Genomic DNA, 16,073 nt, shown 5'->3' on the forward strand with positions numbered 1-16,073 from the left:
GCTCACTTAGCTCTGTAGTTGTGATGTTCACCTGCAAACAGAAGTTGTCTCTGCCCTACTCCCGGTGACAGATCAGAGGTGAGCCACATAAGAAGAAAAACATGCTCCATTAGAACTTCTGGGCTGAATGAGCAAGGATACCACTAGTGGGTCTGGAGGTCAGAAGCCCGGTGCTGGTGTGACACCTCAGGCTCTTGACGGAATGACAGATCAACAGAAGAGGCTTAAAAGGGGGGTGGTTATTGTTGGAACACCAAAAATAAAGGAGAGATATGGCCCACATGGGACTTCAAAAAAGAAAGGAAGATCTTACTGTCTATATATTACATTTTCCAAAATGAACTGTAATATGTAAAAAGCAATCAAGACAGGACTAACAGCTACCAACAAGTAAAACAGATTTCCTGGAATTATTCTGGAATCATATAAACCCTGTCCCAAGGAAGCCGAATCATATAAACCCTGTCCCAAGGAAGCCATGTACCCTGAAGATGCAAGACAGTCAGTGGCATTTCAAAGGCAAGTGTTTCTGGGGTGGTTCAGCTACATTTTAGTTCATCAACTAGTATACAGCCTAGTTTTTAAATGAGGTTGTGCTGGACAGAAGAGTCAAACTTGAATTTAATATGAAGTCAAAGAGAGAAGAACATACCAAAACATATTTAGCACAAAATGGTATATAGCTGACAAAACAATACTACTTTTTGCGTTGCAGACTTGTCATGATTCGGATGCTGCTAAAATTCCTGTCAAAAGGTGGTGGTGTTTTACGAGCTACTGTTATACCCAACAAATAGCCAGCCTTCACCGGCATGAAGGCTGAAGCGAGACCCTTCTGAATTACTATGCTCATCAACACGGCTTGCAGTAAAAAAAATAAATAAAATAATAAAATTTAAATCACACGTAGCACAAAAGTGTCTTCTTCAAAAATGAATGGCTCTATAGATAAAACTAGGGATCAGATTAGTGTCTAATTAATTCTTAAGCTCTCTGTCCTCTGTTCTGACAAGTGCTGATCCAAGATATCTCTGTATTCAGAAACTCCACCTTTGGATAGCCCAGCAGGAGTGGTGGGGGATGGCAGATGGGTTGACCAAGGTCTGTTACTTGGGGTTTTTTTCCAAGTTAATAAGCCTTTGAAAAGCATAGAAGTTACTCCTTTGACAGCAAAAGCAGAACAGGAAGAAGGGGCTAGTGATTTTTAGAACTGGCCTCCCATACATCATTAAAGATTTAGCATGAAAAACTTTGTTTTGATCACATTTCACAGCTCCTTCATAGCCAGAAGGAATTTCATTACAGGAATTTTCATACCACTATACTGGCAAAAAAAGGTATACATGCCTTTTTTATCCCTTTTTATCCTTTTACACTTGTTCCATAAAACCATTTTCCACTTTCCAGCTCATGATCCCTCTTAAGCAAACAAGTCCTATCTGCTGTACACTTGTCAAACTAGGTGGGATATGACAAAGTTTCAAATGCATCAGTATTTATAAAATTAAAAATGTTAAGCTTAAAAAAAAAAAGAAAAAAGGGTGATGGGGGAAAATTAATTTTCTACTTTAACTGTTAGGTTCTTAACCTGTCAGTATTTAACATGAAAGTCTCTGTATTTTAAGGTCCTGATTGCAACAGTTCTGCTACTTGCAGATACCAGTGAGAGATTATCTGCCTTTCACCAGTTCAGGTGCTTCATCTCTTATCCACAGATTTCATTTTCTAAAAAAAAGAGTTTAAAAGGATAGAAACTGCCCCCCCCCAAGGTAAAATGCAGAAACCCCCATATCTGAAGCAAAATTAAATTACCCTTCTCTTGCTTTAAACACAAAAAAAAGTTAGCTCCAGCAGTACATTCATCTACAAGAATGTTAAAAACTCAAACTTCATAGACACCCATGCATTATTTTTGTAAACAGCAAATTACTAAGCATAGTACAACACTATGAAAGGGACACCCTGCACACAGTCAGCATTTTCCTTTTTGACTAGAAAAGTCTCTCACAGCAGATAAAATGGAATTAAAAATCAATCACATCTGGACCCCAAATGGGGTATGGGCGACGATGCCACGTATCTGTTCTCAACTCTTGAAAGCAATCAAGAAAATTTTAGAAAGTTGTTATGCAGAGGTTTAACGACAGTCTTGGCAACCTGATTTGGGATGTGAAAGTTATTTACACCACAGTACCAGGTGCAGTAAAGAAAACCGGTATCGCAGTTCGATTTCAATGCCACAACCTCAAACAAAGCAAGGATGCTATGTCTGAGTGACATGAACGAATATCTCACCTGCCATTCCAAAGTTAAGCTGTGGCATGTCTTCAGTTTTCATCATTTTCCTTGGACTTGGCAAATCTTTCGCAGTGTCTGATGCAAAGGCCCATAGCTTTTTCCTGTTTGTAATAGTGGATGCCTGAGCTTTCACAGGTTTGTTTGTTGCTGGGCACCACTTGTAGCCTGGGTTTGCCTTCATAAATGCATCTTTATACTAGAAAAGAAAAGGAAGATTACCAGTCATGACATTATACTGTCCACAGGGCAACAGAGTGCACTGCAAGCAAGAGGATTTAATATAGTAAATAATCCTTAAATATCTTGATTTTTTAACAGTTTAATCACATGCTTAGAGTCTGACCACCAACACAATCTATTAAGAAGAAATATTAAGGTAAGTAAAGCTGTACTTAAAAAACTGGGGTTTCTTCACCCTTTCCTGAAGGTTTATCACCCAGAGCAGGCTGAAGTTCTGACCCTGCAAACTGCTCCCCAGTGCTTGTATGCTTACCCTCTGGGAAACGACAAGAGCTACATGAATTCTTTTGCAGGTCCAATCTTTGTTTACTTTCTAGTTTGAATGAAATCAAAACATGAATTTAGCAATAAATGCAGTACGATGCTCTTTACCTTGTACTCATTTTTCTCTAATAGTTCTGTACTTCAGAATATTTTGAGTATATGCTTTCCCAAACCAGGCACTGCAAATAAACCACTACCAGGATCATCTCATTTTCAGTAACTTCTGATACATCATCCCAGTGTTCCTTCCAAAATGCCCCATCCTGCACGGCTGCATAAAATAAGCTCAGGCCATTTAAAACTTTCTTCAGCCTCTAGCACACATCTCAGTTGTTTGCTGTATTCTTGGTATGAGGCAGCAAAACAAACCATGCCAGACTACACATGGAGGGTAGAGGGAAAGGTCTGGATCCTACAGAGTTTGGGGGGTATGGCAAAGGATGGGGACCTATTTTATTCACAAAATGCAACAGTGACATTTTCCAAGTATCTTACTGAGTAAGACCAAACCCAGATATTTCATATTTTAACAGCAATAAAAGGAGCACATTTCAGTATTTTAAATGTGCTGCTATGCAAGGTGGAGAACAGGCAAATCAGAGGAACATGCCATGCATTCCAGCTGCAAATGTTTGCCTAACAACTGATAGAGGAGTACAGCACTGGCTGCTTTTGGAGTCAACCAGCTAAGTACCAGTGGTCACCACAGGGAGAAGGAACCCAATATGACCTCATGCACTGGGTAGCTCTCAATTGCAGCAAATGACCAAAAGAGCAGTTTCGTCCTAAAGTACATAGCAGGGCAGCTGCAGCAGTTTCTTCCATAATTATACATGTTCCCACCCACCAAGCTGTCATCAGTCCCAGTTACGGCACAGAGAGGGACCTATGTTTCATGCACATGCCTGCACAGCAACACACACCAAGAGGAGAAAAAAAATCCCTTGGGTAACAAATACAGAAATAGCACTGAAACCCCTGTCCTCTGATGGAGTCAGTGCAGTGTTCTCCCAGACCAATAAATGGCATGCCTTGTGGCAGGATCACCATCACATGTGTATTGCTTACTTTTATTTCCATCTTAATCTAACAGCTGGCACTTGCAATCTCCAGACTGTAGCAAGGATAAAAACAATTCCGTTTACAAGAAACACAGCACCACGTGAACCCGCTGTGTGAAGTCCTGTATTTATAGAAATGGCTATAAATAATAAAAATCTGCAGGGACTGCTGACCCACATACACACTGTATTTTCTGAACAGAGTGTATGTATTAAATCTGCAAACTAAGGACTGTGACACCTCTCACTTCACTCCTTTTCCCCTTTCCCTCAGTTTGGTTTGGGAGCTCAGTATGCCACAAAAATAGCCTGGTGGAGGGAAGGGAAGGGGAGGGGGCAAAGGAAGAGGCAGAAAGGAAATACAGAGTGAAGCTGTTTTGCCTTCCATTGTTAAAGCCACAGCCCACGCACAAATCACGTTTCCAGCCAGAAGAGTGAAAAGCAGAGAACTGCTAGCAACAAGGAAAGTAAGCTCTTCATACCAGCACTGCTGCTTTGAGTAATTGAATTATTCCATGGTGTAATTTGACAAGCCAACAGGGCTGCCTGTCAAATGAGAACCAGAATGCATGCCATTTGCGAGACAAGGCAGCAATAAGCTTTTAATCAGTTTCCAACAAGACCAATTCAAGCGAGGTGCTGTAGTAATGGATTTTTTCCTCTGCAAAGCTAAGAAGTGAATGTTAACTGCACTCTCCGAAGGGGAGGAAGCAAACTGAGGGAGGACAATTCATCAGCGCCTTTCACATTTTCAACATTCAGGATAAATGAAAATGCAGAAAGTTAAACATGGCCAAGAAGTATCTTTATAAAATGCATACAGGGCCCTGATCCTAATATCAGGAAGACTTTTAGTATTGATTTTTGTGACAGTAACACCAAACCCTAAAATGCAATAATAGATTCTACTTGCCAGGTCATGAGAAGATGTCTTAAATGAGCTACACAGTAATGAGAAAATGCCAAAGGCAACAGACAAGCTTGCCATTTTCCCCCATTTGACCAATTGTGCAGTAAATCAAGTGAGCTCAGGCAGTCTAAGGACATCTCTAAAGCTGCTTGGGAAGAAAAAAAAAAAAAAAAAAAAGGTATGTCCTTTAGCTGGAATACAAAGACACCACCTTGGTTCCCACATATGAGTGGCAGGGACGGCCTGGCAGGGTCATGTTCTCAAGTTCCAGGTAAGACAAAAAAAGCACAGGATATGTTTGTGGGATCAGTCTGATGTATCATTTATCTTTTGTCTAGGGAAGAATGTGTTACGCAGTGGGACCTGTGCCTCTTTAGAGCTGAGGTTAAAAAGGTGCTTCACTTCAGTGCAACTCCCGGAGTTGCTCTTGTCATCAAATGAAAACGATTTGCTTTCTCCAGTGTGGTGGTAACAGAAGCTCACAAGTGGATTCCAGCTGCACCTCAGGGTATCTCTTAGCACGTGCTTAACTTTTAACGCATGCTTAAATCCCACTAGCTGGCTATTAAATATCACATGAATCCCAGAGGTCTAATAAAAAAAAAATAATACTCAGAAAATACTACATTCAGTTTTCCACTCCTGAGTGATGCAGGATTCACATCACATGTTACAATCCATACGTCACCCAGTGAACTTGCCAGGCTCTAGCCGAGAAGCCAGAACATCTGTCCCCTCCTGCCCTGGGGTGGTTGCCAAAGTGTACCTGCAAAACCACCAGCCAAGCACTGACAGGGAGAAGTGTTCAGTTCTGCCACTGAGTGGCTGCAGCCTGGATTTATCAGCCTGCGCCTTATAAGAAACAATCCCAACTGCCTGGATATTGCCAATGCAATGACGTATTTAAAAATGTTTTCTACTAAGTGAAACAGGGCTTGAACAATAATAATCTGACTGGATATTTTCCAAGGCAGCTGAATATTCCCAGTAAACCCTGTAAGAGTTAATAGAACAACGCCAGCCCTATTATTGTAGTAACTAAAAATGCTGGAGCATATTTATGAGTGGCCAGAATTAATTTTCCCCTCAGTGAAGAGAAATGCTAACAAACAGCATGAACACTCCTGGTTCCACTTCAGAGCATTTATCAACTACTGGGCTGAAATTCTCTAGAATGAAACTTCCAAAGTAAAGTTACCTACAAAGCCTGTAAGATACAAATAGAAAGTCTCCTCCTAAAGAAAACACCAGCAGAAGCAGACACTGAGTTCTGCAGGCACAGTATGAGGTCTCTGGGGCAGGTATTGCTACAAGAGACCATAAACCACAAGATTGAAATCAGACTGTGAGGACAATTTTCTAGGAAATTAAGGCAGTCTATGGTACAGGCAGGTACATAATAGAATTTTCCAAAAGTGCCTAAATGAACCATAGATCCGATTATGCTCTCAGTGTGAATCACAGATAGATATCCAACCCAATATAAAACTTCTCATAATTCCACTTAGTAAAATGATCCTATGTCACACTATCTTCAAAAATCCTGGATCTTGCATATAGCTAGAGATGTGTAAGTAAACAGGCCAATGCTTTGATTTGCTTATTGCTGAGATAGTATCAGTTGTTAGTATTAAGCAGGTGAAAAACAGAAAGCTGCTCGTTTGGAGCTTGATCCAAGTCAACTGGCTTTATAAACTCTGGCTTCAAGTAGTAAAAACATTCTCAAGACTGTAGAACAACAGAAGTTGTAGCCATTGCAGTAGGGACCCCTTCAGTCAGGCCCATTTGTATCGCTGAAAGAGTGATTCAGATGCTCAGAGTACACAAGACATATTGTGGGAATAGACCACACAGGGTCCTCTCAGAGACATGTGCCCTGCCAGGGCAGTGGCTAGAGGCTATGCGGAGAAAACTGGAAGTCAAAGGGCACTGAAAAGCTACACTTAAGTAACAGAAGCTCATCCGCTGTATTTTGAATTTCAATGAGCTTATAGATACAGGAACTCTAACAGAAGACTATTGATATTGGTACAATGGTAATTTTATCTCCTTCCGAAGGCATTTACCTTCTTGATTTTTAAATGAGCCCTCCTCAGGAAAAAGAAAAATACTAATAAATGGTTTGTACTAGAGTTGCCATAATGTCTTCTTGACAGTCTCAGCAGTAAGACTACCTACAAAAGCAAGTGTTAAAACCACACAACTGATCCACATACACAGAATAGTTCTGTTGGTGAAGAAGGCCCAAATATATTAGCACGTTACAGCTGCTAATTATTGTTGTGATGTATAACTGCTTAAAGAATAAAAATTATACACTACTTCTCTTCTACATGCTCTTGGAATTAGTTGTAATGATGTAAACTACTTAGATTTATTGCTTTGCTTTGACACTGACTATGCAATTTGTTCTTCACGCCAAGAAAAAGAAATAAATCGCTACACAATGATTTCTACAACAATATGAGTAATAGTTTCCGATCTGTCACTTCATACAGAAGTTCTGTAATTATTTTTCTTCTTAATGAATGAGTTTAATTCAACAAGACAAAGACTAAAAGAAACAGTCACATCATGTTCATTTCTTCCAAAAATTACTTCTTCATTTTCATTTTTCCTTCCTCTGTATCTGTACTGGATCTCCTAATCCGTCTTTCCCTATGCACTTCAAGAAGCATCACTAATTTCTAAGTAGGAGTGCAGAACAAATCAGGAATGGTTGGACAAAGCTGAGATTCAAATATTTCAACACTGTGTCACAGACGGGGAGCCGCAGAGGTACTACAGACATTCCTTCAAAAAGGACCTGCCATGCAGAACACTTCTTTTTTTGATGTGGATCCTCCCATGCTCACACAAACTACTGAACAGCCAGACCTTACGCATATGTGTTAACAGTAGTAGACAACTTTGAATGACAGGGCAGGTACAGATAATAGTTTCCCCAATCATTTCACAGTTATCTGTACTTCTTGTAGTGAACTAGCACTTCCTGACAAATAAAATAGATGGGTCTTCCTTTCCCGCTAACCCTTCATTATTTTTTTCTAAGACTGAATTCCATCGTTACCCACAATCTACATCACACACGCAACTACCAGGATCTGTTTTGGGGTGATGTTCTCAGCCTAAGTAACAGCATCTCTCTCACTCTGCTATTGATATCCACAGCCTTCTTGGGGCCAGCTTACCAAGCAAGCTATTTCTTCAAAAGCCTCATTTAAATTTCAAGTTGAGATAAAGATACTTTGCAAAATATGCAGATAAATCTATTTTCCTTGTTCTCAGTTAAAGAAGTCTGACTCGGTACTGTGCTCTCGCTCAGGTATTGGACTCTACCCCACCAAAGGCTGCTCTATCAGAAACTGGTTAATGTTACATAGGAAGAGTACTTCACAAAACACTAATAATTTTAAAATTCTTTAGCATCAGAGGTAAACAGGGGATACATTCGTTGACTATGCTTTTGGTTTGGTCCACATGTATTATAATAGCAACCCACATTATGGAGAGCAAATGCATAGCTAGAGCGAAGTATCACCAGTCAGCTGACATTGAACTGTACGTTACTGTTTCTAGTGGCCACTGTCCACACATTATCCAAGTGTTAATGCTTGTACCACAGAAATTATCACCTGATACCTATCACAAAATGCATGTATTTGTAGAATGACTAGTAGGGCTAGGTTAGTCTGTGTACACAGGCCAACTTCTTTTCCTTGTGGTCCAAAGCACCAAGTGACTCAGACAAGAACAGCAACTGCTCTGGGTACCATAATCCCACTAAGGAAGCTGAGAAACTCAGGAAGAAAAATACCCCACATAAAACATTTAATACCTAAGAGAAATAGAAGACCAACAAATATGTAATGAACTCCCACAATTCAGACAGAACATACCTCCTTGGCCATGTCAGTATATTTCTGCTTTTCTTTTGGATCTAGAACAGCCCACCAATCTGCCAAGATCTTGGTTGCACCACGATTATCGAGGCGAGGGTGTTCTTTTCGCACGAGAGAGCGATGGCGTTTGCAGAATAAGAGAAATGCATTCATTGGTCGGCGAGCCCGTTGCTCTGAGGACTCGTCATCTTCAGTTTCATCAGCATCCTGCTCTAAACAGTCAGTACCAAGGAGTGGCACCTAGCAGAACCAAAAGGGAAGGGGTGTAAACTCAGTTAGCCACACTTCTCTCAGAGACTGAGAGTCTATGTATGCTGTGTGTGATCAAGGGAGACTCACATAGATACATACAGCTGCCTCCAAAGGCCATCTGTTCAGTCCAGAAGGTCCAGAGTTCTACATCATATCTCCTCACCTGACAGTCCGAGATTCATTCGTGCTCCCTCCAAGACTTGCAAGTGGTGCATATTTCTAAGCTGAGGGCCATTCTCTAGCAACAGTCCTAAACGGGCTGGATAGAGAAGATCCCTCTTACCCCTTCCTACAACCTAGAAATCATTTCAGCAGGATGAGCAGAGCAGAGCTACCCTGGACCTCAATCAATGTTTACAACTACATGTGTAGGAAGAAAAGTGCTCAGGTAACAGATGTCTCCCCATCTCCCACTATTCATCACTCAGCCTGTCAGCTGTCCTTCAGTGGAGCCACTGCACAGCTGCCCCATCAGAGACAGAGGGCAGATCTCGACAGATTACACTGCCAAAATATGCTCTATCCACTTACAGGCCAGTGTATCATTCCTACAAGGGAGGCATAACAGAAGACTAGTCCTGAGTGAATGAAATGAATTACTGTATGAGACAAAAAACGATCTCCTACCTAACTTCAACACTGCTATTTTATACCACATTGGGAAAGTGACCTGTAATGTCAACAGAAGGCACTCTCAGAGTATCAGGGTCCTCCTTGTTGTGCCTTATCCTTGCCAAGGTTAGTCTTCCTTATCAATATGTGGCTCAAGGCAGTCTCCTCAGCACTGACCTCTCCCTTCCTGCTTTAGGAAGGCATCAAGGAGATGCAGATACGAAGGCTATTCACATGGTGGAAACATGACATCTCCACAGCCCATTCCCACTTCCTGTTACAGAGGATGGGTCTATTTTTAGGTGAGGTGCCTCACTGTGTGGTCCTTACAAGAAAAGTTTAAGGCTGGCATATCTGAACAATGTCAAAAAGCAAACTCTCTAAAAAAGAGTTTTGTCCAAGATTTTTAAAGCATGATTGACAATTCACTTTTCTGTGTCATTTGCTACTTGCCTTTACAGCCTTACAGGCACAGCATCACTTCTTTTTATTGGCTACGTTTGTTCACAAACAAGAAGAGCAAGAAGCAAACAAAATAAAAACACAGCTGGAGAGAATCTGACACACAATTAACCTCCAATGGTCAAAGCATCCAATGAAGTCTACCTTATCAATATCTTCCTCCTCTTCTTCCTCCTCCTCCTCTTCAGAGAAGTCAAGGAGTTTCTTGGCAAGCAGGGGGTGCCACTGAAGACACTTTCTTTTTGGTCGCTTCCCAGTTCCTTCTCCTTCTGTCGAATGATCCTTATTCCTACTACTGCCTTTCATTACTGTGACCTGTCGTGCAAAAATAGTTGTAAGTTCACAACAAATCCTTAGGCATAAATGACCATCATATAGCTATTTAATCAAGCCGGTAACAAATATAATGGGGTACTAATGCAAGACTCTCAGAAGTTTCTGGCAAGATATTAAACAGATTTATTCCAATTATCAACAACAGCATGGATGCATCTTTTCCAATCTTAACACTTTCACCTAATGCCCAGATTAACCAGCAACACAGAATTTAAGAGCACGAAGCAAGGACACTAACCAGTCCAGCTCTCTAATGCACTCCTGTGTGAAAGATAGCAGAAAATCCTTCACACTTCACTAGTCCTGGTGAGTAAGAGACTCCACTGTCCTCCCACACCTGCGTCCACTGTAGGTTTTCATATTTTGTCACTGGAAATGTCAAGATATCCCTCTTTTTAACAGTGGAATGCATCGCCAGCATTTTCTGTTATTCACGCACTTACATATAGCAATGTTGATGCACAACCTCGTGACACTATGAGCTAGGATTTCCCAAGTACCATTAAAAGGTCCAATACGGAAATCTGGCTTGCTAAGGGAAGTGAATTTTAATTAATGAATTTCAGGCAAACAACCAGGAGCATCCACCCTGATATTTCCAAAGTACTCATCAACAAGACCCCCCGCACAGCAAACAAAACAAACCATCTGCTGAACCAAGTGCATGCAGAAGGTAAAACATATTTACTTACACACCTATCTTTTATGTGCGTGTCCTTATCTAAAAAAATACCTAGTAACTACCTCTCAGTAAAAATACATGCTTAACACACACTAACTACCAATTTAAGGGAATGTTTAAGAGATTTGCTGCCCAAGTGAGGGACAAGTAACTACAGAATTAAATAAAACCAGCACATCATATCCAAAGCCCAAAGCAAGCAAGCACTGCTGGCACACAGTCTAGTCCCTTGTAGCCTTCTGTTTACACTGTGTAATGTCAAGGATAACCTTGACAGGAGCATGACTGGCTTTCCAAGAAAACAAAGCAAACATCAAAATAAACTGAACCTGGAGATCTTTATTAAGCTAACAAGAATTGATGAAGTCTAATGGGGGCTTCTCACCAGCACGATAAAAAAGTTGGGCTAAGTCCTGGTCCCATAGGTAAAGCCAGAAGTTCTGCTGTTGACTCTCAGAAGAAAGGCATGAAAAGAGGTCAAGCCTTGTAACTGCAAGGCCAAATCATACTTTAGGGTACTGCCTCCTGGAAGATGCCTGCTACAAAGCTAATGTTTTAGCCTACAGTGGCAGAAAAGAAAACTGCGACATTTGTGCTTCCACCAGTTGTCTCAGACCTAGTGACACCATTGGGGTAAATGCCTCACCAGAATCACTTCATACAGTGTCTGCAGCTCGTAGAGCTCCAGTCATGCTCCTAACTATCCCTCCCCACTTAGTGATCACTAATTCTGGTTTTGGCTGATCACTTCCATGTGTGTTTCTTGTTGGTTAACTCACTGGCACTTTGGCAATATGCCCTTGTTAGCAGCCCAAATGTGCTTAAGCAGCTGCTTCCCCTGCAGACTCCAACAGCTCAGAAAGCTGAAGGACCTTAGGATACTGGTTGTGGGAGGAAACAATTGAGCCCTGAAGGAAGCGAGTTGAGAAATTTTAAGCTACATTTTAAAGTGGCATTTCCCTGGATGTTTATTAATTTTATTATTTTCTCTGCCTTCCTCAGCAGTACCTGGCCCCTGTAAGTTAAGGCTCCCTGTAACTTTGTAGCAACTTGCTCCACACTTTGCTGTCACCATCACACTGCTTCTACCTGTAGCATGTTTAAACTTTACTTTCACAGCACCTGCTCCTCTGTTCGTTTTCTGTAACCAACTCCTGTCTTTCCAGCAAGTATATATGGCACATAATCACACACCATTTCACCTAAATCTTTACTCGTGACTTGTAAAGTGGATCCAAATACACAGAAACAAACAATACTGACATTAAAAAGAACACTGAAGTGAGGAAAATCAAGCTGCAATCGGCATCACAAAGCACAAGATTGAAGCTACTTCTATCCCACCGTGACCTCTACCATGTACCACACTGCATTGTGTGCCCCATCTCTCTCTCTCTTTCTAAAGTGCTGAACCACCATTTGCTTTTGTTTGTGGTGTTTCTGAACACAAACCGACGAAGTAGCTGAGTTACTGTTTGCCCAGGAACTTTAGATTCTGTTGGTAGCAGAGATTCATTAACCCTCTTGGTAGCAGAGATTCATTAACCCTCAGAATCTGTTAAATGATAAGAGATCTGCCTATTACTGTTGCCAATGAAGAACGTGTCTTATTTCTGACCACGATAAATAACTGTAAGTACAATGGGCAATCAGTCAGCTACTCCAGTCCTTACTATTGACTTATCCAGGCAAGCTAATCAAATGGGTTCTGCCTACAGACAGTCCTGAGTAAGATGAGTATTACTGGTAGTCTTCTGCCTTGTTAGTGTAAAACTAAATTAATGTTCCATGATCCTCTTCTAAGAGGCACAGGTGAAGCCTCAGTGCTATTTCAACAACAGCATCGTCTTTAGCTGGCATCTCTCTGACTCCTGCCTGTCTAAAGATGAGAAAGAGAAGACTTCACAGGACTTAAGTGATCCCATGGTGTATTTGACATGTGTTCCCCACCACTCCTGAGGCCCTGCTGAGCTTGGCAAAAGCTGCAAACACCCTAGGCACCGGTCACCTTGCAAAACCCAAAGGTGCTGTCAGTATGCTATGCCTCTTTACTACTGCCTAGCTCACAAATAACTTTTGTTTTCCATGCATGAACCCAGTTATCCCTAAAATAAATTAGTCAAAGCCCACTGCACACTGGTGCTGAAATGGTATGCTCAACTCCAGGAATTCAAGTGATGTTCATTAGGTTGTTTTCCTAAATTGTGAAACATTTTACTCTAGCCATCACCCTGAAGCAGCAGTTCTAATATAAGGAGGCTTTTCAGAAAGACTGTTCATCACTCTACCAGCTGAACAAGCATTTAGGAGATGCAACACACAGAGCAAGGCAGATCCCGGCTGCTATACAGGCACCATTTACTACAGACAGACGTCGAGTCATTCTTTGCTTCCACTCTGGAGTGATTCTAAACAACAAAAATTCTCCTCATTTAACCCCACTGATGGGAGCACTGAGGCCACAGACTGACTTCAAACTTTAATTTTATAGAACGGCCTGGACACCCCCTGCCCCTCAAGTATGTCAAGCTATATGCTCTATCCTCTATGCCCTCTCTTCTTTCTGAAAAAATAGGGGGTCATTCATAACATGGACAAAAACTATTTCGGCCCCTATTTTTAAATACTTCTGAGTTTCCAAATACTTTCCCCCTCTTTTTGCTTATTCAAGTTTCCATAAGTTTTGACCTACATTTCAGAGAGTTTTTTGGTGTTCATGTTTTGCTTATACCTCTCAGTCAAATGTAGGACTGGCACAATGAAAAACTTTCTCATTCTATATTACAGGGCATGAGAGTTTTCCTCTTAAAAAGTGGATGCTGACATAGTGTGATGAGCTTGTTTTCCTTTGGATTGCTTGAGCTTCCATATTACTACCCTCACGGGTAGTACTTCTGGGCATTTCTGTCATAACTGTTGATATTATTTCCGGGCATTTCTATCATAATTGTTGATACATTCACACACAACTATATCACTATGACAGAAGCTGTACCATTAAAAAAAAAATATATATATATATCCAGTCAAATGCAAACCATAGCTAACATGGACACTTTCATTCATTTTTTGTATGGAAGGTTTTGGCAAGACATAGCATAACTATTTAGACAAGACACTATATGGTCAAGTGAATGCATGTACGACTAACTGACAGCATAAGTTTTACTGGCATTATTTACTTGTTGAATGGCAAAACATCAATAGAAGCCATTTAGTGGACTCTTCAGATTCTATTTATCTGATTTTTTCCCCTTGACACATCATCAATAACATGTTAGTTGCTCATTTTGTGTGGGAGACTGGAAGCTGACAGACAGAAGCAAGAAAAAATACCAGCCTCTTCTCTCTCTCAGGGATCTCCAAGTACTTGAAAAGCATTCCCTACCAACAAGCTTTTGACCAGGGAGCTGGACTTGGACCCTACAAGAGCTGAAGCCTGCATTTAAGTTTGGTACTTAAATACTTCCATAGAAAGCCACAAACAAGTCATTGGTAGTCTTCGCTGGATTTGGGCTTAAATACATAGAAGTTACACAGCACTCGAAGTGCACTGTTTGCAATAATTGCAATTTATGAATCCTATCACACAAAAAAAATGTAGTTTCTTCTACAGTATCAGTAAAAATGTCATGTATCTTTTAAGGCACATGTAATGGCTTTTAGAAGTCAGTATGAGGAAAACCAAAACCAGCTAACAAGATTTTACAAGATATTTTTCAGCTTGAGGATGACAAAAAGTGACAGGCACCAGTGAGAAAGTAGGAATAGCCCAACAAGACAAGACAAAAGTATGGATAGCTTTGCTTAAAATAAGCCACATATGGTTTATAACATCACCAGAGGGTATCTGTCAAGGGTGACATTCACAATCCACTGACAGCAAGAGATACCTTCAGGATGATGTTTTACACCTACCTTTAATGCAGATACAGATCAAACATTACAGATATATTACACCAGTAAAAAAGTGAAACCTTTTTTTTTTTTGTGTGTTAGCAGTATTATTTCCTTTCTGGTCCTGGAAACATTAATTGACGAATCACAATTTTCTTGGACGTCTTATAAAAATATACTTCTAGAGCTTTGGAGAAAAAAAATTAAGATTCCTTAAGAAAAGGGCTAGATGGGCATGGGTGAGGAGCAACGAGAAGAATGACTGTCAGGCTTTTTACAGCATACTTTTCTATTTGAATTACACAGTCATACGCAAGTCTTCATTTTTTAAGTGTTCATTAATGAAAAGCATTAGATTACCTTCATTTAACACTAAGTTTTGTTTTCTGCCTGTCTTCCTCTGTTGGTTACAAAACTTGATATAGATAGATGACCAACTTCTGCAGTCCTAATTTTGGGACTATCTCACACCACAGCTGATCTGTCACCACGAATGCCGCTACTGCTTGTGTTAAACAAGCTGCACTCACCAGGTGTTCCCCAAACTATGTCCAAAACCACCAAAATCCTTACAAAAGTCTTTAAAAGTATTCAAGTGATGTAAGGTACATTTTGTAATATAGGCTAGAAAGAAATCCAAGACCTTCAAAGGCAGTACTGCAAAGATGTTGATTGTGACTATAGAGTCATTCCCATTGGAAGATTCCCCATGGAAGAATGCCTGGACTTCAGCAACACTCATCTTATTTCCATGAGAACACTGCAAATTAATTCTGTCTTCCTGTTACTTTAAAACCACATTTCCTGGAGTTCAGCTGACTCCATGCAGATTACTGGTAGAAAGGAGCAAAAGGAAAAATTTCAAGTGGATTTTCCATACTTTTTTACACTATCTAGTTCTCTAATACTTTATTAAAACAAATACCAAAGAGAGAAAAGAGGACCTAACTATGACACTAATGGCTTCGTGTTCTGGGGGCTACTGAGTCAGTGAACTGAGCTGTTTCAACAAAGAAACAGCAGACTGGGAAATAAGCTCATGATCTCATAGGTCTAGTGGGCTGAAAAGCTATTTGAATTTTCAAATAAAAGCAAAAGGAGATTGCTGGCAGTAAAATACACAAATACAAAAAAGTCTTTTATAAAAAAAACAAAAT

At 40.5% G+C, this 16,073-nt stretch overlaps 1 protein-coding gene across 16 annotated transcripts in view; it reads right to left on the reverse strand.

The window, feature by feature from the left end:
• The window catches only part of BBX (BBX high mobility group box domain containing), a 155,067-nt gene that overhangs the window by 56,532 nt on the left and 82,462 nt on the right, over nucleotides 1-16,073 (reverse strand). For all 16 annotated transcript variants that reach the window (XM_054068675.1, XM_054068670.1, XM_054068735.1 and 13 more), the window contains 3 exons: nucleotides 10,146-10,316; nucleotides 8,673-8,915; nucleotides 2,296-2,494 (listed from right to left, as the gene is read on the reverse strand). In XM_054068675.1, the coding sequence (XP_053924650.1) occupies nucleotides 2,296-2,494; nucleotides 8,673-8,915; nucleotides 10,146-10,307 (604 nt within the window). In that variant the 5' untranslated portion in view covers nucleotides 10,308-10,316. The remainder of the gene's footprint in view (nucleotides 1-2,295; nucleotides 2,495-8,672; nucleotides 8,916-10,145; nucleotides 10,317-16,073) is intronic.

The sequence above is a fragment of the Cuculus canorus genome, chromosome 1 (assembly GCF_017976375.1).
Source record: "Cuculus canorus isolate bCucCan1 chromosome 1, bCucCan1.pri, whole genome shotgun sequence".
NCBI classification, from domain to species: domain Eukaryota; kingdom Metazoa; phylum Chordata; class Aves; order Cuculiformes; family Cuculidae; genus Cuculus; species Cuculus canorus.